Source organism: Notothenia rossii (assembly GCF_949606895.1).
Source record: "Notothenia rossii genome assembly, chromosome: 5".
Lineage (NCBI taxonomy): Eukaryota > Metazoa > Chordata > Actinopteri > Perciformes > Nototheniidae > Notothenia > Notothenia rossii.
Window position 1 is genome coordinate 39014683 of NC_136903.1, and position 26434 is coordinate 39041116.

General features: G+C 38.8%; 2 protein-coding genes across 2 annotated transcripts in view; both read left to right on the forward strand.

Annotated features, from left to right (window-relative positions):
- smpd3 (sphingomyelin phosphodiesterase 3) overlaps window positions 1-9378 on the forward strand; it is a 140892-nt gene extending 131514 nt beyond the window's left edge. The window contains exon 11 of the mRNA XM_079682051.1: window positions 1185-9378. Within this exon, the coding sequence (XP_079538177.1) occupies window positions 1185-1286 (102 nt within the window). The 3' untranslated portion in view covers window positions 1287-9378. The remainder of the gene's footprint in view (window positions 1-1184) is intronic.
- Window positions 9379-10039: 661 nt separating this feature from the next.
- Window positions 10040-12767, forward strand: LOC307041868 (C-C motif chemokine 4-like). Its single transcript, XM_079685428.1, has 3 exons — window positions 10040-10192; window positions 11015-11132; window positions 12023-12767. Exons 1-3 carry the CDS (start codon window positions 10126-10128, stop codon window positions 12138-12140), a joined length of 303 nt encoding a protein of 100 aa, XP_079541554.1. The 5' UTR covers window positions 10040-10125; the 3' UTR covers window positions 12141-12767.
- The last annotated feature ends 13667 nt before the right edge of the window (window positions 12768-26434 follow it).

Here is a 26434-nt window from a genome sequence, read left to right on the forward strand (position 1 = left end):
AATAATAATAATAATAATAATAATAATAATAATAATAATAATAATAATAATAATAATAATAATAATAATAATAATGTAACCTATTAAGAAATATGTAGATTTATGTTTGACTATAAATGATCTGGTATATGGCAGCCTCCACTGTAAGGTGCCTTACTGGAGGAGTTATTTATTGACAAAAACATTAGTAAAGACTTGTATCTGCTTACAACTAGCTACTTACTGTATACATGTATTCAATGTCTATATTCTATAAATTCCTAATGGGATGCCATATTTCTTAAATTATTAATGGATCAGCTTTATTATGTATAATGTGAAAGATGTTACTCTTACTTACATATTTGCAGAGTTCAAAGCTGCGGTTCTCCCTAACTCTCCAAAACCTTCAGTTTAAGCTTGTTCATTGCACACTATGGTTTAAAACAATTCTGGTGTTGATATATGTAAATAAGCTATGTGCTACCATCTTAGCTTTAATTGTACGTTTCTTTCCACGATTTAAGTAATGTACCACTATTCTGATGTCAAAAAAGATGCCACTGGTCATTTTATCGGTTAAATTGAGCAGTCTATAATGATCCGGTATGATTATTGCTAGCTAGCTACTAGCAAGCTAACAGCAACAATTGTCATTCCAGTGAGGATACAGCAGCTGGGTGCAGTTGGAAAAATCCTACCCAGGTTAAATTCAAACGCTACACAAGTGTTCACTGTGCACAACATGGCTATGTACTAAGGGGAGTTTCCAAAGACACATGACAAGTAGGCCTACATGTCAAAAGCTGACCTTGGATCTAAGCGCTACACTCATTTTATTTCATTTTATAAATGTTTACTGCCTGCAAAGAAACTGTGTGTAGAAGCCACTGGTCATTTTATAGGGTAAATTGAACATTGGGTAAATTAAGCGGTCTATTTGGTACTGCCAATGAGCGTTGCTAGCTAGCTATCTAGCTAACACCAGCTGTCTTTTCAGTGTAATTTGAGAAAATCAATATTCTAAAGCAAAAACCATAAATGTTCGCTTATGCCTTCGTTATAAAAACTTTACATGATGGTATGTGAGAAGTTTTTAGCTTGTTACGTTGTCTTCAATTGGCTACAAAATCCATTGAGCAACGTTTACATTTCCCCAGAATAAAGGAGATATTGATGACGGTTCTTTTCTCTTCCTCCTGCAGGACATCGAGGAGTTCAGTTTCGTCACCCAGTTGGCCGGCCTCACTGACCACCTCTCTGTGGCCATGCGGTTGGCTGTTTCCACGGGGGAAGAGGAACCTTAGATTGACCGCCTGAGCTTTTTTTAAATACTGCCATGGAGGAGTGACAGATGACCAAGAGGAGATGAAGAGTTTACAGATACGGAGCTGCATGAGAGAGACAAAATGCAGTTTTGCCAGAGGATTGAGGGGAAAGCAAATGGATGGATGAATCAGTGCAAGAGCGCTCAGTGGATGAATGGATATAAAGGAGGTGGAGGAGATCAGCAGCAGAGGAGTGATTTCAAAGAGAAAGACTCTGGAGGGGAGATATAAGCAGGGAGTTCAGTTTGGAAAGCCAGAAAGATTTGTTATCTTCCTGGGTAAACCACCCACACACATACTACATTCAGTAGATAAAACACAAACACAATGTGACATTTTGACTGTTGAATATTCCACACTCTTCTCCTCCAACACTGAACTGAATCCATAGGGTTTTATTTAGCGTGAATTGTTTTATGTAGCCAATTTAAACCCACTTCTTTTATGGGATCTGTTTAGTCGTAGTTATGATTATAATTCTTTTTTTTATGATTATTCCTTCAGGGACCGTTGGATATACTTTAGTGACTGTGTATAAAAGAAAAACACACATAATATAAGTGAGAGGAGAGAAGCGTACAGCTATGACTGGCCTTTACACTGACCGTGTGTGTCCTTGTGTCGTGCTCCTTCCTGAATGGCCCGGTCATTCATCCTGCTACTCCCCCCTCAGTCCCAGGAACCTCAACAAGTGTCTTTTTTTCTAAAAAACAAAACTAGTCTTTCTAAAAGGGAGAAAAATAATAAGATACAATTTCTATTGTCGCCACACCACTTTTATAGGGAGTTTAAATGCCTGTTTAATACTATATGGTATGTTTCTAAAAAGAGGTATTGTATAAAGAGACATCAAATTGGAGAAAAAGTTATTTGATGGATGCCTTTCAATGGTTTTAGATAGTTTTTTTTAGCCATGACTGGTACAGATAGACCAGAATTGTTGGTGTAATAACAGGAACTGAGGCTTTGCGGATGCATGATGGGAAACGGCATCAGTTTACAACATTAATATAGCGTCTTGATACACTTGCTTGCTTGAGTCTGGCTGCTTGATGAGTCAAGAAGCATTTTGCCCTGAAACACACACTTACTGTATACCAGTGTGACATACTGTATGTGCATGTGAGAATTCACTCTACCGATGAATACACATAAAGGGATTCACAGAAACATTCAAAGGCACACATTATGTACAGGGGGACTTCAGGTGATGTCAAATACCCTCTGGCAGCCATATTGAAACTTCTCAAATGACAACATTTGACTTGGATATCTTTGAGAGAATCGATATCGTTTGACTAGCTTTAGCCGTCAAACCAATGTAGCTATCTGGTTAGCAAGCAATCACTGTTTTGTAAGCACGTCTGATTTGATCATAGGCCAACATACAGTATCCAGGCAGCTTGTCGAATGGAAGAGCATGATAACATTGTGACGCAACTGCAAAACATCTTAATACAGAAACATCTTGGAGACATTTTTGACAATATGCCAAGTTTAGGTACCCGAAAAATGTAAACAGTCACAGAGATGAAGACAACCAAAAGGTAATAAATACATAAACAATAGCTTTTTGAGGCAAATAAACAAACTGTGCACATAGTCTAGCATTCAACATTGCACAAATAGCACAAGGCTAAACATGTGCTTCTCACTCAGTCCAAACACACCTTCAGAGTTCTTCTCCCTCACCAGTCCTTACCTTTATCCCCACACTGCTTCAGTTGCTGGTCGGACAACAGTGCACTTAAAACATCATTATAACTCATAATAATGCTATTACAGCATCATCTATAAATGATCCTTTAACTCCCAATCTGTAACAGGCCATGGTGTCAAACAGGAGCTGGAACTTTGTAAAGAGCAGTGATCAGTCAGTAACCATTGAGACACATGTAGATACTAAAACTGCAGAAATGTTTCTTTGGAGCTCCCTGTGAACAGCTGTATTGAGTGGTATGCCACTACCATCACTTCAAACTTTAAAAAACAATGGAAGCTGAACTGTTAGCAGGACTCCAGGACTATAATATACTGTACTGGGAACATATGGATTATGGTTGTGCCCAAGTAGTCATCAGTCAATAGGAGACAATACCAAACTGTGCTGTGTATTACTTTTAGGGATGTGTATGGGAAATGAAGAAGCCTGTTTATCTCAATAAAAACATGCATTACAGAAAGAGTTAAGGTTTACAGACACTGTTTGATTTCCATGGTCTGCACGGAGAAAAATGTTTACAACCGTTACATGGCACCAGAGAGGATTTTATTACATTTCAACACGGATGTTTGTGTATATTTGGACATCTCTCGTGTTATTTTTTTCAAAACAAATGTGCCAATTTGATATTTCTCGGATAACACTGTGCTGGGTGGTAACACAGGATGAACACACAAGGTTTCAGGAGTATAAAACTGCTTATTATGTGACCGTATTAGTTGTTCTGTCATTTTCACATGCAGTATGAGTCTACATGTCACCTGGCTGCTATGACACTCTTTGTATGAGTCATTATGAATATAATGACTAATATACGTATCTTTGCTTTTTAACAGTTAAGCATGGATTAAGGATTAGTTAATTAATTAATGCTAAGGGTGACTTCTCAGATATGGTTCCAGAGGGATTACATTTCAGTTATTGGTAAGAAGTAATGTATATACTCTACAATCTATGGTGAGTAACAGAAAGTTGCCACCATTTCCCAGAGAATCTGCTTTTAGGGTAAACACGCTGTTACAAGCACAGTGGTAGCCAATGTAAATATGTATTCTGAACCTTTCCTTTTAAATTGAATTACGCAATCTGAATACTGCCAAAACATTCATAATCAAGCATGGAGAGATCTGAAGTGTCCACACGATGGCATTTCGTTTTATAGTCACGAAATGTAATCTATTGATTCGTGTTCACCAACACGATTTCCCAATTTTTTTCGTGTCACACAGAACGATTTTAAAAGCATTGTAAATAATAACAAATTAGAAGGAAAAACAGATTTAAAAAAATACAGATTTCAGTATTCTGACACAGAACGATTTTAGAAGCAATGTATTTCTATTGGTAGTATGTTTCGTGCCTGCACCAAATAATAACAAATTAGAAGGAAAAAAAGATTTAAAAAATACATATAAGATTTCAGTATCCTGAGGCTCTGAGCCCCATTTCTTTTCCTCGTGGACGGCAAAAAAAAGTCCGACATTATACAATTTAAAATAAAAACAATAATCGTGGCTTGATATTGACTAAGAAAATGTTTTTATGAACCACACAGCTTCCGGTCTTCCAAGACCCGGCCGGACAAAAAGACGTGGTGCAGGCACGAAACATACTACCAATAGAAATACATTGCTTTTAAAATCGTTCTGTGTGACACAATAAAAATTTGAAGATCGTGTTGGTGAACACGAATCAATAGATTCAATTAATTTCGTGACTATTACACCAAATGCCGTGAGACTGGGTTGACTCATTGGGGTATTATATTCAATAGTTTGGAGTCTATTGTCTTTTTCTATTTTTTCTGTTTTAGTAATTTTTTATACCAGCTGAAGAAAGTGGTGGGCAACAAAGCTGATTAAAGGTGAAAGTGTAATGGCGGAGGATTGGTTTGTGTCGGTGTTATGTGTTCATTCTGACCTCTAACCTAAGGTTAAATTATGGGAGGCCCTGACACCTCAGTAACATAGTGACTTGTTCAAGTTTTGGAAGAAAATATGAACTCCCAAGGTTGAAAGCAATCTTCCTAATGATAACTATGATGAAAATGGGTGTAGTAAAGTAACAAAACCCAAGTGAGATGCCCCCATTCAAGCTGCAGTGGCGGATCCAAGAAAATAGTTGTTTCTTAAATGCTAAATGCTCTGCTAGCGAATGTTCAATTTCTGTTTACTAGCTAATACTCACTCGCTAATGTCGGTACCACTTTACAATAGGACTACCCTTATTAAGGGTTTAGCCTACGAATAGTTTGTAATTCATTTATTAATTCGGTTGTGAACACTTTATAAATCCTTAATAAGCTTTTATAAGACATGAGATAAACAGGGCAACTGTGACCGGTTGCTTGCCAAATAGTGAGCCCACATTCATCTGCACTGCTAAGCCTTATATTGGCTTCCTAGCTTACTTTGTCTTCTTCATCAGCCAGCATCCTTGGTATCTGTTGCTCCCTGAGTTCATTCTCACTAAGTAGCCAATATAAGGCTTAGTCATCTTGCCAAATAGTGAGCCTGTGTTGATGTATGAAAACTATGTTAGAAATGGTTTATAAATGGTTCTTAATGATTAATAAAGTGTTTACAACCTAATTCATAACCTAATTATAAACCCTTTATGAATCCTTTATAAGGGTAGTCTTATTGCTAATGTTAACTAGTTAATGTTTAGCAGCTAATGTTCATTAGCTAATGTTTGTTGTTGGAAACGTCATTTCACGTCTGTACACACAAACTGAAAGATTGACATTAAAGTTGACTTTGACCAGCTAATCTTTACTAGCTGTCTCCTGTCTGGTGCTGTATATGTAGTGGGTTAATCTGATGTTATTTCACTGAAATCAGTTGTATGTGATGCTGAGCTACATTGGTGAGAGCTAGAGAGAACCAAATCAGCACATTTTGAGTTAAAGAAATGTTCTGGGAGATGCTAAAACGCACCGAGGGTAACTTTTCATCAGTCGTGCAACCTCTTTTACATTACAAATATTCAATTTCTCCAATTAAATATTAAGGGATATGTCATTTTGCAGCTTATTACAAATTATTAACTGAGTAAAATGACCACTATAAAAGTAATATGTGGCATCCATGATAAAGATGGTGGAATGCTTCATTTCTTATCTCTTTGAGCAGAACTGGAACATTTCAAAGGAAAATTAAAGGTGAAAAGGCAGGAACATTACAAACAACATCAGACGCACATCAATAACAACTACCTTAGCATAACGAGGCACGGCCTCGTTTCGTTCTCACCGTTTAAGTAAACCATGTCTTTTGCTACTTTACCCTCGCCTAATGTCATACAAAGATTGCCAGTTACAAATACTTCAAACGTGATTGTTGAGTGAAATGTGTGAGTTCTATTATAAAGCCATTATGTAATGATGATAGTATATTATGGATCAGGGCTTTTCCACAGAGGTATACTGTTTCATTGTTATTTGGGGAGCAGAAATCACCTCTGCCTCATGATACTGTTGCTAGAGACAATCAAGCAACCAGAGTGAAGCAGTCCTAGCATTTAAATGATTTCTTAGCCTCAAAAGGCGCCACACAGACAGCTCGCAGTAGGTTAACCTGAAGGAGCTGTGGCCATAGATATTAAACATAAGTACTAACATGTATTGTGATGCATCACTTTGCTATACTTTTTCTGGTTTAGATTTTCTATGATTTGTTTCTATTCATGTTTTTTTTTTATTGATCTTTTTCTACTTGATTTAATTTTTTGTTCAATACTGTCATTTCTGTAATGATTATGAAATCGATGCTTTTCTCTTTCTTAGCTTCTTCAACAAACTGCTTGTTTTCTTCTGCTTTTTTAAAACAAATAAGTTTCTCTCTTTATATGTGTCTTTGTGTCGTTTTTTTTTTTAGATCTGTGCATTCTCGGTTCATTTTCATTTCATACTTTAGACAACTATTTATTTCAAAAGCTAAAAGTGATTGTTATATTTGTACCACTGACTTGTGGTTAGTTGAAGCACTGGCTGACCACACGTTTTACTGAGGTATAAATATCATGTATCATGAATATCACGTATGAAATATCACTGGGTCTAAGGCATTCATATGAGGCCGCTATTTAAAACAACATTAAGGTCAACCCAAAAAGGAACCCTTTGTTTTTCTCTTTTAAAGGACTACATATGAAGAAGTGAAAGAATATGTTTAGAGGTCCTTCTGCTTTTCATGAACAGAGGGAAAGGTCTAGCATTAGAGATTTACATAGGGTGCTTTGTGAAGCGTAAAAACTCCCCTTACACCGAAACTAAAGTCCTCGCAGATATGTATGACTAACACAATAATTAGCATAATAGCATGCCACAGACACATGTGATCACTTTAAGAATAGTTTTATTTTGTTCCTTGACCCTCAACACATGGATCTGGATACCTTATTTGTTCAGTTATCTGCAATAATGGCTGAGATATAGTGAAAGGTGTAAAAAGAGTGAAGATTTTTCCAATCTAGAAAAGCTGATTAAAAGTATATTTCAGGGGGATGCATGATACCCCCTTCTACCCACTAGATTAACTATTATCATTCAGTCTTCCCACCCTTTCCATCTTTTCCGGATGCAACAAAAAGCTCTGATAAACTCAAACAAAGTGATCATCAAGCTCATACACATAGAGCCTTTAATTGCTCAAGATATTCCCTCAGGAGTTGGCGTAACATGAAGAACAGTGAAAAGGTGATTTAATATTGCACTTTAACATCTGAAAAGAAACTCAACTCTAAATACATTGAGAGCTGGCTTTGATGACAATGTTGTATTTACAGCTTTATTCACTGCCCACAACCTAAAGCCACTTGTTGATTATGTTCAAGGACACTTATCAATCCATCTCAATATGTCATTTATTTTAGTGCCTTTCCAGTCCTAAACTATAACAACATGAAAACAGTTTTTCAGCAAAATACATGCAGTCAGATGAATGTATTTTGTCACTGGCAACATCGGCAAATCATCATACCTGAGTTAAGCATGGAAGTCAATGATTTACCTTAGACAATGTGACAAAAAAAAGCCACTTAGTAACTTTTTCTGAGCTTATAAGCACATGGTCTTCATCCGTCTTGATGATGATGAAGACTATCTTGAGTTTATTTTATCATAAACATTATTGGAGAGCTGATTTTGGAAAATAATGTCTTCTTGTTGAACAGAATGAGCTTGAGTTTAATTTATCTAAAGACATGACAAAACTGAGGAGGAAGAAGGAAACTTTCCCTTTGTGAAACTACCTATAATGTCCAGTCATATGCTTCCATCACATCTTCACGTGGTTTGAACGTTCAAACTCGTCCAAACTATCAAAACGAAGTATTCATCCTGGTGTTATTGATTATATTGTTACTGTTGTGCAGAGATCCTTGTGAAAATCCATCAGAATCTCCAAACCGGTTTTCCTGCTGTGCTGTTTGACTTCCGTGGCAATGAAATGCCATTCAAACAATTCATCACTAGTTACCACCAAGACTATTACAGCTCTATTTAGAGTCCATTGATATGATTACAAACAGGAATTTTTGAGAAATGTTTTGTATTAATAAAGGGATTTATAGTTGGGAGTTTGCAACACAAATAAAATGTTTGGGGGATTTATTGTATACAGTAGCTTGTGGCCTTCTTTCCTTTATTAATTGAATGGTTTATAGCAGAGCAAGAAGATGTACTCAGATCTTGTACTAAAGTAAAAGTATAAATACCATAGTAATACTCTGTTACAAGTAATTACAAATGTTTTTCACAGTTCCATTTATTAAATGTGTGGATTTGCTGCTCAAATATTTAAATATTTAATTGCTTTTTTTATAGTACCCTAAGAAAGTGGATCACATCACTCCTGTTCTGAAGTCTTTACACTGGCTTCCTGTGTGTATAGATATCTAAAGATATCTAAATACTGCTGCTGGTTTATAAAGCACTGAATGGTTTAGGCCCAAAACACATTTCTGACCTCCTGCTAAATTATGAACCATCCAGATCTCTCAGGTCTTCAGGGACTGGTCAGCTTTCTGTCCCCAGAGTCAGAACTAAACATGGTAAAGCAGAGTTCAGTTATTATGCTCCAAATATCTAGAACAAACTCCCAGAAACCTGCAGGTCCGCTGCAACTCTGACTACTTTTAAATCCAGGCTGAAGACTTTTATTCACATCTTAAACTGCACTGTATCTTTTATCCATGTATTTTTTCTTTTAATGTTTCTTTTATTATCTTTTCTTTTTAATGACTTATTTTAAATGCCATTTTCTTAATGTCTTTCATTTTTTGTAAAGCACTTTGAATTGCCTTGTGTTGAAAGGTGCTCTAAAAATAAACTTGCCTTGCCTTGCCTTGTTGAGTACTTTGAATCAATCAAATGTTATTTATGGGGCCCAATATCACACATTTAACATTTGTCTCAGTGGACTTTACAGTTTGTACAGAATATGAATACGACACCCTCTGTCCTTGGAACCTCACATCGGACAAGGGAAAAACTCAAAAGAAACCCCCCAGTTAATGTGAAAACATTGAAGAAACCTCAAGGGGAGCAACAGAGGAGGAATCCCTAGAATTGTAGTGGAGTAGAAGTACAAAGTAGCAAAAAATGTAAATGCTCAAGTTAATAACTAGTATCTCAAAATTGTAAAGTAGTGTATTTGTACTTCAGTAAATGTTCTTGGTTACTTTACACCACTGTTTTAAAGGATCTATGGTAGTGATGACATGTAGGCGGGAGGCAGAAGTTTTGCCCACATTACTTTGGTCGGCGGGATGCACAGGGAAACCACGCTGAAGAAGAAAGTACTTCTTCATTTGAAAACAGGTTTCGTCAGAAAATGGTATTGATTAAGGGAAGTTCAATGGACTAAATATAAACACATAGAACAAATACAGACGCAAGAAGCGCCTGGTAACCCCCCCTCGGGTTGATAAGAGATACTGACACATGACGGTGAAATCCCATGAAGCTGGGGTCTTCCCCCCAGCTGCTCCTCCACTATAAATGTTGGAGCAGATGGAGAGTGATCACACAGCAGAGAGAACAAGCTCAACTAAGACTTTCACACACTAATACCTAGAACACACACCTTCAGGATGGCTGCTCCTCGTCTCGCTCTGTGTGTGTGTGTGCTGATGCTGGCCGTCTTCACTCTGACTGAAGGTAAGAGAGGCTCCCACATAACTCATTCCACCAGTGAAGGAAAATAATCTTATTTTAAATGTTTATGATTTTGGTTTGAGAGCAATATATATAAATCATTCAGTATGATCAGTTAAAGTTGTTTTTGTTCATTTCTAACATACATTTTCTTTTATTATTGTTACAATAAGGCACATTAAGTGAGCCATTCCTCTTACAAAATAAATAATTAAATAATTAAATTGCACAGCTCTCCCACTTTAAATGACCACAATCTGCACATATTTTATTTGTCAAAGGAATGTGTCATTTACTTGTATTTACTTTTTGGTATATTTGTTGTATATTTATACCTTTTTTAAACATTTCATTCTTTTAATTTTAAATAATTGTCTTGTAGTTCTGTATTTGCTCTTTTGTGTCCAACTGAATTCCTTTTGCTGTGTAAATGTATGCAGAGTTATACACCAAAGAATATTATGTGTAAACCTACTACTACGACCTTTTAGGTCATATTTCTTGTCACTGATTTCTGAGTGGCCTGAAAATATTTATTATCCAATGTCAAAGATTGAGAAACTGAGATTTAAAGGCTCCAGCATCAAAAACACTAAGGACTTGTGGAAGTTAAACCTACATTTATTAAAATGTGTATTCCCATTATAACAGCTCACTTTATTAAAAGGAAAGCCAGAGTAACAAAAGAGTTTCCCCATTTGACAATGGAACAACTGAGCAATGTCACAACCTGTTAAACAAAAGGCAGTATCAGATTGAGCTTTAGGAAGGAAATCAAAGCTAACATAAAAAAGGAACTGAATCTGACTGTGTGTTTGTGTGTAGGTTTGCGTGGGGCCGGCCCAAGGAGATGCTGCTTTAAGTTCAATGAGAGAGAGGTTCCCAGAGGCCGAGTGATCGGCTACGTCAGGACGAGCCAGCGCTGCTCCAACCCTGCCGTCCTGTAAGTACAATACTACACCACAATACTACACCAAAATACTACACCACAATACTACACCGCAATACTACACCACAATACTACACCGCAATACTACACCATATTACTACACCACAATACTACACCACAATACTACACCATATTACTACACCACGATACTACACCACAATACTACACCACATTACTGCACCAAAATACTACACCACAATACTACACCACAATACTACACCATATTACTACACCACAATACTACACCACATTACTACACCACAATACTACACCACAATACTGCACAAACACAGCACCTCAGGAAACTTTTTCAGTTCAGGATAAAGTCAGTCCAGTTTTAGTGTAGATACTTACTTTACCATTAACCTAAATGAAGCTTGGGTTAATAAATACTTTATGTATGCAGCCAAACGTTGTTATATTTTAATTTCTTAATATTTGTTGGTATTTGTTTTAGACACAGAATTTGTTTTAGTAACTTAGTTTCAATTTATTTGATTTCACTACTTAAAAAAGCCATTCCTGTTATCTTAGGCCCAGGTTACAGCGCAGTATTGGCTGCAACACTATCACAGATTGCATTATCATAGATGTATTCCTTTGGAGGGGGTCCACGGGGGGTCCAAGCTCAGTGTTACAGGGGTGCTGGACCCTGTTGGCCCTACTAGAACCGTCACTGAGGGTCTCTCTCTGTGTGTGTGTGTGTGTGTGTGTGTGTGTGTGTGTGTGTGTGTGTGTGTGTGTGTGTGTGTGTGTGTGTGTGTGTGTGTGTGTGTGTGTGTGTGTGTGTGTGTGTGTGTGTGTGTGTGTGTGTGTGTGTGTGTGTGTGTGTGTGTGTGTGTGTGTGTGTGTGTGTGTGTGTGTGTGTGTGTGTGTGTGTGCAGGTTAAGGACAGTGGCAGGTCCACGTCAGCTGTGTGTCCGTCCTTCAGCCCCCTGGGTGAAGAATCTCATCAGCTACCTGGACACCAAAGCCATCCCAGGAGAGACAACCAACCTCTAACCGTGGCGACATCACATCCACTATCAAAGCCTGTGATCTGATGCTGCATCTCAAACTATACCTGTCAAAGCTACATCTACTACAGATGTGTTACCATGTGTAAGGTCTGCAGTACCTCTTTGTTAGGTAGCCTACTAAATATTGTTATTTTTGTAACATGGACCATTTGCTGGAATGAGACAAATGTACACTCCATTTTGTATATTTCTGATTTTTAATTGAATGTATGTGGAACTATTTGTATATTTTTGCTTGATACAACAACACCCACATAACCGTCAACACTGTGAACTACTGATGCATTGTTATTGGAACTGACTTACCAAAACGTTCTTGCATTGTTATTGGAACTGACTTACCAAAACGTTCTTCACTGTAAAAATGCAATGTCCCGCACTGCTTATCAGTAAGGTATAAGCTACAGTATGTGTGATGCCACTGTTTCTGCAAGGAACCATTGTGACCTTTTCTTCTTTTTTGATATATAGTAAAATGATGATGTTTTGTTCCTATTTATAGTCATATTTTGAATACCTCTACAGATAAGTACGGAATTTGGCGACAAAATTATTTATTTCTGTATTCCACTGATTTGATTATATTGAATTAAAGCATGATAACATGTAATGGTTTGTCCTGGTTATTTTCTTTCTGCTTACCATGGATTAAGTTTCAACGTACACTTACACATTAAAAGTCTCTGAACTGCCTTTAGAACTAGAGTTTGGAACCTAACACGCTTCAGAGAAGTACCTTTTCAAGGCCAAGGTGTTTTCATTAGCTGTTGAGCATTTCTCTCACAGAACTGTGTAGTCAGCTGCAAATATGGTTTGACCCCAAACAAAGTAATTGCAACAAAAGGTTTCTCAATGGATTATTGTAGTACCAGGTGTACTTAATAACATACTAAAAGTCTACCAAAATCTGACCACTATAAAGGTCTAATTTTTAAGATGGCGTCCACGATGGCCGAAAATTCCTTAAAGGTCCCATGTCATGCTTTTCCGGTTATTACCCGTCCCCTTGTGTGTTAAGAAGGTTTTTCTGCATGTAAACGGTCTGCAAAGTCACAAACCCTCAAACTACACCCTGTAGAGCAGGCCTATTCAACTGGCGGCCCGCGGGCCGGATGCGGCCCAGAACCAACTCCCGAGTGGCCCAGCCTCCCGTAGCCAAATTCCTACACTAGTACAGACCATGAACGCAACACTCCGCGTTGCATAGAAACCCCCAAACCACAACGCAGCACGTTTTTTGAAAGTGCATCTAGTGGTGCTAGTAACGGTGGTCCTGTGATAGCAACTCTAAAACATGTCCCTCTCAACTCTGAAGCTTAAACAGAGACAAAACGGTAATTGATCTTGTGGAGCAGATCCAAGTCAAGCTGGACCTTTTTGCTACCGACTTGAGCACGGGTCGGATGCTGCATTTTCCGACGCTCCCCAAACACATCACATTTCCGGCACAAATCACGGATGTGATGACAGATTTCATTGCGAGGTTGAAAGAGAACTTTGCCGGTCGATTGGATGAACTTGCTCTGCCCACAGACGTGATGATGGGCTTTGCCAGAGACCCCTTCACTGTTGCAATAGAGGGGGACGTATCAACCAGAGGAAAGGAAGTGGTCCCCTGCATTGACAAGGAGAAATATACACTGGAACTTCGCTGGCACTAACGGGCCAGCGAAGTTTTGGAGTGATGTCAAAAAACAGCAGTTCCCTAACGTTCAGAAAGTAGAGATCTGTGTGCTCAGTATGTTTGGATCAACATACACATGTGAATCAAGCTTTTCACACATGAACTCAATCAAAAGTAGCACTCGCTGCTCCCTGACTGACAGCACTCTTCACCAATGTCTTAGGATTGCATTGACATCCTATGAGCCAAAAATCACTGCTCTTGTTCAAAACAAAAAATGTCCCTTCTCCCATTGAGAAAGTCAGCGATAACAAATCACAAATGAGGTGATAGTAAGCACCTAGTTTACTATAGTAGACGTGTAGTGTAATATTCATTCATATAGTTACCCGTATCCCTTGTTATGGGTTTGTGCATTGAAGTGTTTGACAGTTCTTTCTGTATTCATTTAAGTGCACTTTGTAATGTGTCTGGGTCAAATGTGACCAAAACGTATGATTTTTGTGTTATTACTTGAAAAGTGAAAAAATATTGCTACAGTACTACCTCTTTGTGTTGCATTGGAGCTCTTTAGCTGTTTTTTTTGTATTTGAGCACATTTATTAACACTGCTATTATTGTATTCAGTAAATGCACTTTGTGATGTGCCTGGTTCAAAAAATAATAACCTAAATATTTGACTTCTAAAGCAAACAAATGTAATGCTACAACTGTGCACTTTTTTTTCAGATTCTGTTAAATTAATGCTAATTTGTTGTGTTTTTATGCACTTTTTGACCTACCTTTGTTGGATCAACAATGAATACAAATTGCATGTTTTTCATCGCAGTAATATGTGTTGGATTAAAATGTGTCACTACCCGCTTTTTACAGGCCGCTGAATGTCTGGCCCAGCTGAATTTTGTAGTTATAAAATCTGGCCCAACTGAATGTGTAGTGTAGTTGAATAGCCCTGCTGTAGAGAGTAAAACTCTAACACAGAAAAGATCTGTCTATGCTGCCCCAGAACGCCTCGTTGGAGATTTCTCTTTTTCTTCCTGGGTACATTGACATGCCCATACCCAAATGGACCCATTGGTCCAATTTGTGGAGCCGTTACGTTACGTCCGCCGCGCAGTTACATTTGGACCAATCTGCGGACTTCCTCACACACACTCAATCTTTTCTCAGCTGCAGCTCCGCCGATTTCTCCTCCCTGAGACGGCGGGACGTGGCGAGGCTGTGAGTCGGTGTGTGAGCACCAGAGGTCGCGTTAACCGAATATTTTACGTCCATAACGGATTTTTTTTAACAATCACGGACACATCTGAAAGCAGTCCGTCATTTTGACAGATTAGAACAAACTCGGAACAGCACCAAAGTTTCCCCGCAGCGAGGCTCCGGTGTTATGCCGTGTTATGCATGCCCTCCAAAAAGGATATTATACCGTTTCCAAACCTAACTTTGCCGAACAAATCATTGAAATGTCTGTGAGTTTTGGCTTTACGCTGTGCACGCTCCCGCGAGGTGCAGCAGCCATGCATAACACGGCGCATGTGAACTGTCCCCCCCCCGTTGACAGTTCACAAGCATACTTCCCCCCTCCCCCCTCGTCAGAGTTGTGTAAAGGCCGACGGGTAATTCTGGATTTTGACGGAAGTTTTACGATCCTGTCCGTCAAAATGACGGGCTGCGAAAAAGTCTAGCGCAACCTCTGGTAAGCACACACACAAACTCCCAGCCAGGCTGCGGGTGTGTGTGTGTTCGGGCTGGTTTCGCTGTGTCTCCCTGTTTCACAACAATGGAATTATGACAAGTAGAAATGGACATGACATGGGATCTTTAAAATACCCTAACTCCTTCACAATTTATTCTAGACAAGTATTTTTTTTGGGTCTAAACTTGTATTTTTGGGGCCTATAATTACATTGGACTTGTCCAAAAAAAATGTTTAATCCAATATTTTGGTTCGCCAGTTCCTTATAATGACTCCCTTATCACTCGTCCCAGTCAAGCAATTTTGGTGACTAATCCCATGCTTTGGTGATCTAAGAATCAAATTAGCATATTTAAATGATAGTGATTACTAGCACAATTACATATTAGAGCAATGTGTTATAAGCATATTGATGTTAAAAGTGACGGTGATTTAACAATACAATTGGACATTTCAGTTGTATTGGTCATAGCAGGCATGAACCGATTGTCCTCCAGTTTTCATCCCCAATCCACCGGATTCATGTCACTTTCCTTTTCAATCTTGGCAATGATATTTAGTCAGCAACTGTGTAGGAGGGAGATGTTCTGGGGTAACAATTGAATTGGCAGAAACAAATTGTAGATTTTAGAGCAAAAGGGCAAGTGAATTGGTTTTCTTGCCACCAAACCTAACCGCAATCTCTCTGCTCCAAGGCCCTCTGCCATTGTGTGCTTGATTTTGGAGCAGAAACGCATTCGCAGGTCAGGATGCTCGATTCACCTTTCGCAAGTTTCTGGAACACTGACTTTTTGCCAACATAAAAAATGCAGGAAGTTGTATCAAATCCAGTCATCTCGTTTATGTCATGCACCTTAGGAACTTTGGACTCGTCCAAATGAAAATGGACATGGCCCAAAACATGGGCGCGGGAAGTGGGGTGCTGAGGGCGCTGCAGCCCCCCCTAGCGGCAGACAGGGGGTGCGGAGCTCCCCTGTCTGAATTATTATTTGACGGTTATTGCTGCTCCCGCTGTGCATAATCTGTGTAATATGTAGCCAATAAATCCCACATTGTTGGTAAAATGATATTTTGGCCTGCCCCGAATGTTTTTTCTGTAGCCCCGGACAATTCTACCTCAATAATATAATACATTAACCGTGCTTTACGTGAACCTCATCAAGACACTAGAAAGGACGGCAGGATGGTAATTTCCCGTGTTCAGTGAATGCAACAGAGGCAAGACACCAGACCAATCAGAGAGTTGGATGGAAATAAAAGTGTGCTTGTGTCATTCAAGCTCGCGGCTCTGTGTGTGTGCGGAAATAGCGCATTTAGTGTGTGTGAGAAAGGGGGAGAGAGAGAGGGACCGGTGCCAGCAGCAGGGACCGTGTTGTTAGCATCTGGTTAGCTAGCTGCACTAACGGACATACGGAGCTGTTTGTTCCACAACAAGCTGGAGGAGAGCTCTCCTCTCAGACTGAGAGGCTCAGTTGAGCTAAAGGACTCTCTGAGTGTTTAGATAGTTAACTTTAGTCTAAGTTATCTCAGTGGGTCTCAAACGGTTTGGTCAAAAATTATTCAAAAGATTATTTCCGCGGCACACCTTCATATGATCATTATAGTTATGAAAAAAATAAGAGAATAAAGGAAAAACAATTATGAAATACTATATGGCAGTAAAACAAGAATACAGTTTGAAAGGGGAGTGATTTGTAAAATATCCATAAAGAAAAAGAACATCTGCTTACAGTTGTGTTTCATCTGGGTGTTGAGAGATGTATCCATAGTTCTCTTAATGTTGCTCTCAAAGTGCACCAGATTGATGCTTTTAACTTCAATATTTTAAAAAAATCTTCCCGGGGGAGCATCCCCCCGGATCCCCCTAGAGGAGGTGAGGTCCGCTCCCCACTCGTAAAAAAATAGCACTTTACCCCTGCCTATATGCCGTGAGTTGATTATCGAGCCTTCATTGTAACAGTCGCGGGTTTACTGTGTGTTTGCGTGTGGGGAGTTTTTTTGTGCGTGCTCTATAGTGCCCGTAATAGTGTTCACTGGAGTCCAGCACCTCAGCACCCCCACTCAAAATACCTTCCCGCGCCTCTGGCCCAAAACCATATCCTTTAAACAGCCAGGTTAATGTGGTCTCACAGACACTATGTGTGTCATAGCTCTAGCAGCATTCATTATTACCTTTTTGTCCTAGGGGTATGCGAACATACCAACAGATAAACAAGAAATGTCCATCACCAAACCCAGAGACGCTGAAACTGACGGCAGAGACGATGACGGACAACACACCAAAGAGAGTGTGGTGAAATAAGCGCTCCTCTCCACCAGTAGCGTGCCAAGCTCCAACTAAGTGGCGTACAGCGCATTTCTCTGTTTCACCCACGAGGGATGGAAGAGGGCAGAGAACGACGTGTTAAACAATCCACCAAAAGCAGCCCACTAAAGAAAGGCTTTTCACAATCATGTATCCTACTCCATGGATCATCATATGGTTTCTACAATCAGTAATGTTTTTCCCATACAACACACAAATGTTTCCTCTCCCCGTCAAGAGAGAGCGATAGATAATCATGACCCACTCACTAACATCACCCTTACTGATGTGACTGATAACCAGTGTTGAGACTAACACATGACAAAGTAACGCGTTGATGTAACGCAACCACTGCTTGCGGTAACTAATGGCGTTACCAGTTACCTATCCCAATTGAGTAACGCCGTTATAGTTAATGTGATTTGCGTGCGTTACTGCGTTACATTATGTGATGGAACTGAACCGAATTTCCATGCGGATGTAATTTACAGGCAAATACAGCGATGTCCTCTCACAGCACCATGGAAAAGTGAAAGTAACCAGAGAGGAGTGATGATTGGTTAACGCGGGGTAACATTTCAGGGTAAGCCAATCAAAGACAGAGTTGGGCGGGTCTTGCCTTATGGGGAAAATACACACACACGAACACTTGTGTTAATGCTAACACAAACACACACGGCATCGCTCACCACCAGCACACACACACACAATGGCAGATGCAAGTATCAGCGAGAGCAGCAGCGCATTTACAACTTGGAAATATAACCACTATTTTCAATTTGTGGGGATAAAGGACGCAAAATATATTACGGTAAAATGTAAACGGTGTGCAGGACAGAAAGCATTGTCCACATCGAAAAACAGCAATGCCAATCTCCTGAAGCACCTAAGTAATGTAGGCCTACATGTGGGGAGTTGTCTTTTCTCTTAGAACAACACAACAACTTGTATTTTTAGTGTTATTATTTTTAAAGTAAAGTAACGTGTTACTAGTTACTTATATAATTCAGTAACTAATAAAGTAACTATAGTTACTTTTTGAGAGCAGTAACTATAACTATTAGCCTACTAGTTACTTTTTAAAAGTAACTTGCCCAACACTGCTGATAACCTCTGGAAAAGGACCGTGATCCGTGGTGTTTTTGACAATCCAGACACACCTATTCTGATTCCAAAATATCCTGATCGACATAGCTGACTCCTGACTGTGACTCTATCCTATGTAAATAATTGTTTTATTCTTTCAACTTGCTACAACAACCAGAATGTCTATGCTCTACAACAGGGGTGGGGAACCTCCGGCCTCCGGGCCGTATACGGCCCGCGAGACCATTTGGTACGGCCCTCGAGGTAATTTATAAACACACGCAAAAAAGAAAAAAATTCAAGAAATCTAGACCGCAAAATAATTAAACAAGCTTGTTTTTCCTGGCCAAGGTCAGGGTCCTTGAACACAACACGAGCCTAACGTGTCATCACGTAGTATATGTCTCGTCTGACGGGAGTGTAGTTCTAACGGAGAGCACCAGAACGCGGCTCCGGGCCGGTGTTACAGTATAAATTGAGTCATGACAACTGGCGACATTCTATTATTTTCGTTATAGGAATCCGGGGCGTGTACATCGAGGACCCATTGTTGACTTACCAGGAAAGAAACATCGTTTGTCGTTTACGTTCATCTTTTGCTATATCTGCCTTCCTAAGATCACTTTGCTGCACATTCAGTACTCGTATGTGAGGTTGTGGGTGAGAGTCCGATATCGTGACGCTTACAGGGAGGTATCGAACATTACAAAGTAGGTGACTGTGTGGATGCCTGTTCAAAACATTGCAAACTTCAATAAATCATTTAAATTATATATTTGTGTCCGACTTTCATTTGTTCATCGTTCTTAATGTGATGTATAGTAGCTTTGATAGCTGTCCATACCTTCAGACAGCCTAAAAGTAAAACACAAGTTGTTTATTCACAGCCCGAACGCTCATCGAGATGACTAGATCAGTCATGACAACTTGTGATCAGCTCCGATTAAATTGTGATATCAATTCTGTAGCTAACCTCCAGGGAGCACGTTTATTTTATGAAATACCTATATCCCTCTCATCACAACAAGACTCTACACTGTGCAGGAAAAACAATTACATACATGAAAATAACCTTGATGCATGGGAATTAAACACACAAACTAACAGATAAATCATCAGAAGAAGGCAGAGAGGAAGTAAATAACAACAGGAACACGGAAGGCAGACAGAATTGCTTAGACACGGGTGTCACATGAAATTTAAATGTTCTGGAAAGTTCCTTATACAGCTTTAGCCTTTTTTATCTCATGAAGTCCCAAAGTGACACACACTGAACAGTCTGGGGTCATGGTCCTTGTCATTTGCTTTTGTCTTCCCATAACAACATGTCCAAGATGTCCATGTGTCAGGCTAAAACATGTGACAGAACTAGCTAGATTTGGAAAGGTTTTTTGTTGCTAAAGTTAATATTCAAGCCATTTAAGAATAAAAATGCTTACATGAAATGTAATTTGTTAAACATTAAGCTGTCTTCGGCTCTTTTCTGCTGTAACAAATGTAAATGTCCCCTCTGTGGGACGAATAAAGGTATTCTGATTCTGATTACATTTAACCTGTTGTGGAAACATTTCTTGATGAAATTGATATGAAACAAATGCCATAAATATTGCTGTGACACATGGTGTCACATCGGGACTGTAACCCTAAACATTCACAGTAAACCCGGAGTGACATATATGCACAATTAGAAATATGATTATGGTCTGGTCAGTTAATTTAGCTGATCCAATTATATTTAGTTAAGATATGCTTTATTCTTCAATTCATAGTATGTTCAAACAAATGCAAACCAAAACATCATCCTTGTTAATTAAGTTATAAATAAGAGTTACTTTACCATTAAAGCCCAGATATTTGACACTATGGAGGTTACTTGTCAGAAATGTGTCTATTTAGTCTAAATGACGTTCCCCTTAATTTCCCCAAAAGTAGAAATGGGTCCGGGTTCTTAAGGGTTAAACGTATAGGCTTAAAGGCATAATAGAACTACCGTATTATATGTATTCAACTTGTGCCCCGCTGGACTTACTTTTCTGTGGTTTACCGTTACTGTGACATATCAGGAAGATAGTTTGTGTGTTTAATTCCCATGCATCAAGGTTATAACTTATTTTCATGTATGTAATTGTTTTTTCTGCACAGTGTAGAGTCTTGTTGTGATGAGAGGGATACAGGTATTTCATAAAATAAACGTGCTCCCTGGAGGTTAGCTACAGAATTGATATCACAATTTAATCGGAGCTTATCACAAGTTGTCATGACTGATCCAGTCATCTCGATGAGCGTTCGGGCTGTGAATAAACAACTTGTGTTTTACTTTTAGGCTGTCTGAAGGTATGGACAGCTATCAAAGTGTTAAATATGTTCTTTATTCTCGCGTCCAGGAGAGAAGCTTTAAAATGAGACTAAATGGAGTCTCTGAAAAGATTCAAATGGGATACTTTAATTAAAAAAGGCGCGGTAGTGTTACAGACAGAATATTGTTCCGGCAGAAAACAGCTGTGATCTGGTTCTCCTGAGCAAGAAGAAGACAGCGGATCTCTCCTCCGGCGCTGCTATATATATCCTCTGCTGGCTCCTCCCCGCCAGCCGGCTCACCTCGTCTCCAATGTCCGTTATTGTATTTAAACAGAGGATAGGTTCTTTTCACATTCAATATATGCTTAACACGCCGTTTCTCCTCATATTCTCTTTCATCACTTTTCATTTAACACATTCTAAACGCTGTAATCAATACTCTAAACAATACTTCTCGGCTCGTTTGGTTTCCGGTCATTCCGGATGTTGCCACATGCTACTCTCGTCTGTAAACAATAATGTCTTCAAATAAACTGTACTTTCATTTAATATTCAACATGGTAGTATCTCGACATCTATCGTTGTAGTGTTAAATCAGTAGGTTTCGGTTTTCACCACACCAAGTCATTTCGCTTCTCAATTCACCTCTTTAGGAAATCGTATATTAGCCACATGCTACATGCTAACCGTAGATGAAGGATTTTCAGAATAAAAGCTTAACTGCTTGTGCACAAGAATTTCTGGTTTTTCAGTATAAAAGAGCGTTTAAACTGACGGTATGTTTAAGCTACATTATACCATCAAAACATTGATTTTAATTTCTAACAAAAGCTACTATACATCACATTAAGAACGATGAACAAATGAAAGTCGGACACAAATATATAATTTAAATGATTTATTGAAGTTTGCAATGTTTTGAACAGGCATCCACACAGTCACCTACTTTGTAATGTTCGATACCTCCCTGTAAGCGTCACGATATCGGACTCTCACCCACAACCTCACATACGAGTACTGAATGTGCAGCAAAGTGATCTTAGGAAGGCAGATATAGCAAAAGATGAACGTAAACGAGAAACGATGTTTCTTTCCTGGTAAGTCAACAATGGGTCCTCAATGTACACGCCCCGGATTCCTATGACGAAAATAATAGAATGTCGCCAGTTGTCATGACTCAACTTATACTGTAACACCGGGACTTCACAAATTGTAATACCCATAAGGAGCTGTACACATGCTGCAGTTTTTGCGTGGCTGTGTCTTTAGTTGAAAGCCCAGTGGCGATCTGTTCATCTGTCATACTGATCATACAGTCAATAACGTTGTTGTTATTAGCATCTGGTTAGCCACCTATGCTAACGAATATAAGAAGCTTTTTCTCCAACCAGTGAGGTAAACGCACATCTTTATATGATCATTATAGTTATAGAAAAATAAGAGAATAAAGTAAACAGGTATACAATACTAATATGACAGTAAAAAAAAGTTGTTATTAATAAACAAGAATACAGTTTAAAAGGGAAGTGATTTGTAAAATATCCATAAAGAAAAAAATCTGCTTACAGTTCTGTTTCATATGGGTGTTGAGAGATGTATCCATAGATCTCTTCATGTTGCTCTCAAAGTGCACCAGATTGATGCTTTTAACTTCAACATTTAAAAAAAATCTTCCTGGTGGTGCATGCCCCCAAACCCCCCTAGATGAGGTTAGATCCGCCCCCCACTTAAATCATGTTCACATGGATATGAAACTAAATACATTTGCACACATCTTGTGTCCATATCTTTCTGTTTTGGTGGTCATGCCACGGTGCATGAATGCGCGGGTCATGGTCAAATATCTGGATTAAGAGGTTGCTTTTTCTTTGCACAGCATGAAACAAACGCGAAATGAATGGGCTGTGATTTGAGTTTTTTAAGCAGACGTTGAGTTCAATAATTTGTACGGCCCTCGAAGGATGTTGTAAAAATTGAAATGGCCCTTGAGAGGAAAAAGGTTCCCCGCCCCTGCTCTACAACAACAGCTAAATGCGTTCTGATATTTGACACAACGATGACCCAGATTGAAATGTAGTCATTTCTGTTGATGATCCTGTGAAATATATTTGATTTTACTTATGTGATCAGTAAATGATCGAAAAAGTGGAATTGTAATAGAAAAATATTATACTCACTTAGGCCTACTTTAATAATATCATCGTGTGGTTTTTATTTGCTAATTTTTATCTATATTTACTACTTTCACTTCTTTGCTAAGCTTGGGAAAATTCCTTATTAAGAAGATTTGTTGCAGTGTTGTTAGTTACAGTCTATGTGCACCGAAAGTATGACCTTCACCTGAGTTGAACTGAGAACATCCTGATACTCCCTAACTCCCTAACTTCCAGAATGCTCCTTTGTTATCACCAAGCTTCACCACGCCCTTTGTCCTCTCTCTGTGTTTAAATATGCAAATGCATATTTATGCAATACCCAAACTCTACTCTTCGTCTTTCACTCTGCAGACTGTATGCTCTCTGTATGACTGACTGAACTTTCTTGCAAGAAAGAAAAAACGACAAAGACAGCTGAATGGTTTGATTCTGTATCCTCATTTGATAAATAAATTCCCACCACAGTATTGTTAAATTATGTAATCATGCAATTTGTTGTGGTAATGTAGGTTTTTTTCATATATGCAGCCGCCTAGTAAGCTTTAGATGTGCAGGACTCTTTATCAAAGTTCAAAGGTTCTTCTGACCTGAGCTCCTCCAACAATGCAAGTGCAACATATATAACAAAATACAAAATAAAAATTACAAAAAAGTGCAAGAAGTCTATATACACATGTAAATAGAATATGATATGTACAAGAACAGAATATAAAATTAAATACGGTTTATTGCGGTGATGACTATTTATATAAATAATGACATTGCAAGATGACAAACAGGAATGTTTATCGGGACACTTTACAGAGCTGTCGGTCTGATCGTGGATTCCTCAGCAGGACTGAGGTAATGAGTTTTTGCATCTGAGCCCAAAACTATTCCTCTTACTCAGTTCACTTCATTTTACAGAAGTCAGTATTATAAATAATTTGTAAGACATACTTATCAGCTATGTATGGAACAGTATTGACAGATTGCTGAAGAGGATGCCAGCATGCATGTATGATGTGATGTGATTATTCAACCAAATACTGATTTCTCACCTCTAATTAAGGTAAACCGTTAGTATTGTGGTGTTTAGAAATTATTATCAACTTCTTTTGAGATCTGAAACCAATGCATTTTCTGCAAAAGAATGATCTAAATGACACTATTTCCTAGGGGATTTGGGAGAAATTATGTGTTGAGCATAAAGCAAAACTTTAAATTTTACTGAAATGCATATTTATTAATAGTGACCAGATAAACTGATAATTTCGGAGTGTTCTCTTAATTTTGTCAAAAGTTGTAGCTAATATAATCTAACATTAGCCTCTTATAATAGTCATGGCAAACCAAAGTAGAGTGTAATGCATTGAGCAAGCGTGTGTTTATTGCTAAAGAAAATAAAAATAAATGAATGAGGTACCCTTTATCATTTTCTAAGAAAAGCTACATTGTATAAGTGTAAGAAAAAAAGTTAACTGAGCAATCTCACAATTTTGGATTTTGCAATAAATCAGCTGAAGTCTGATGCAGTTGCTTTTTGTGGCACTAGAGTGCGCCAATAGACCACTTCATTTAATTTCCATGTCACCAAAGACAGATCACAAGTGCATGTACATCTTTGGGATTGTTCTAGCAACAGTGGGCTGAACAACAAGAAACGTTCTCATCAATCACTTTAATGTGGCTTCCATTGATAATTTGTTGATGTACTTTTTTTAATGCAGCCATCTATCACACTGATTTAGTGTGACATGCACCACCTAATCACAAGTAATGCCTATTGTCTTCCTACCTAGCAACAGATCTCAAGTATCGTGATAGCCATTGGGCCATTAGGATATTACGTAAATGTGATTATACATTCAGGCCAACCTGTGAAATAAAAAGATCTCCTCGGAGCCAATGCTTGTCCTTCCCAACATTACATGTTGAGGTACGTCTGTATATTTCAAATTAATGCACATCTGTCTGGTTGGACAGGCTACTTCATTGTATGGCATTTGCCACGTTGTCTGTTTTTCTTAATTGTTTAGTAACGCTATTCACAACTGTTTTTAAAGCCAGCAAATGTTCACCCCCAGCTCGTGAAGGCCCTCACACGATCAGAGGCTGATCATATCCGTGTTTGACCAATAGGAAGACAGATCCAGTCCCTCAACGGTGCGTCAAGCTCAAGCCTCCAGGAAGTGCGCCGGACTCTGGTGAAAATACTCGTTGTGTCTAAACGGCGGTACTACAATTTCCGTATCCGTCCGTGACGTCACTGGGCCCAGAAATACTTTTCCCCATTGACTAACATTGGGAAAGAGACGTCTGTAAATCAGCGGATAATTTTTTTTAAACTAAATAAACTACCCAGTATGAACTATGTTATAGCCCTTTTTATAATCATTAGATCCTTAAAGTTGTAAAATGCACTGAAAGCCGAATCTAGATTTATTTTCTGTCTTCATTCATTCTACTGAGCCGAGAGTGGGCGCTCCGGGGGCGGGGCTTAAGGGGCGCATGCTCTGTGAGCGCACATACGGGTTCTTCTTATACATCCATGGTTCTTCTGCTCTGACAGCCAGGCATGATGGGTAATCTGTGACGTTTCGCTCTCTCAAAAGTTGGGCCATTTTGTCCTCATGCGCCAATGAGCAGCTCTCATAGGAAAGAACGAGATCCCGCCTCAAGCTGGCCAGTAGTAGACCGGAACTCCGGTGTCATTTCTTTCCAAAATAAACCTTCCTGCCGCTTGTGTTGTTAATTTTTAGTAATCTTTCTCTAAAAAATATTCTACTGGAGTTCCTTGTCCACTTTTAAAGCTAAACTGATAAACACACTGAGGACATAACTATAGTTTAAGCATTACATCGAGAAATCCAAGGAATTTCGTTGTTAAATGCTAACATAATACACATTATTATATTTTGGTTACAAAATCAACTTATTCAACATTTATGCTTTTTAGCATCCCGAAAATATATGGGGTAAGAACATTTTCTCGAAAATGCCCGTGGAAAAACTGGCTTGAAAATAAAGCCCTGTTGCGACGCGGCGCTCCGCCTGCACTTTGATATCTTGTGCCACAGCAGCTAACGTGTGGATCAGTCCGCGTACTTCTCACTGTCCTCCTTCTCTAGTT

Coding starts and splice junctions, on each gene's coding strand:
- LOC307041868 (XM_079685428.1), top strand. CDS start 10,126: ATGGCTGCTCCTCGTCTCGCTCTGTGTGTGTGTGTGCTGATGCTGGCC. Junction 10,193..11,014: donor CGTCTTCACTCTGACTGAAG/GTAAGAGAGGCT, acceptor GTTTGTGTGTAG/GTTTGCGTGGGGCCGGCCCA. Junction 11,133..12,022: donor TGCTCCAACCCTGCCGTCCT/GTAAGTACAATA, acceptor GTGTGTGTGCAG/GTTAAGGACAGTGGCAGGTC.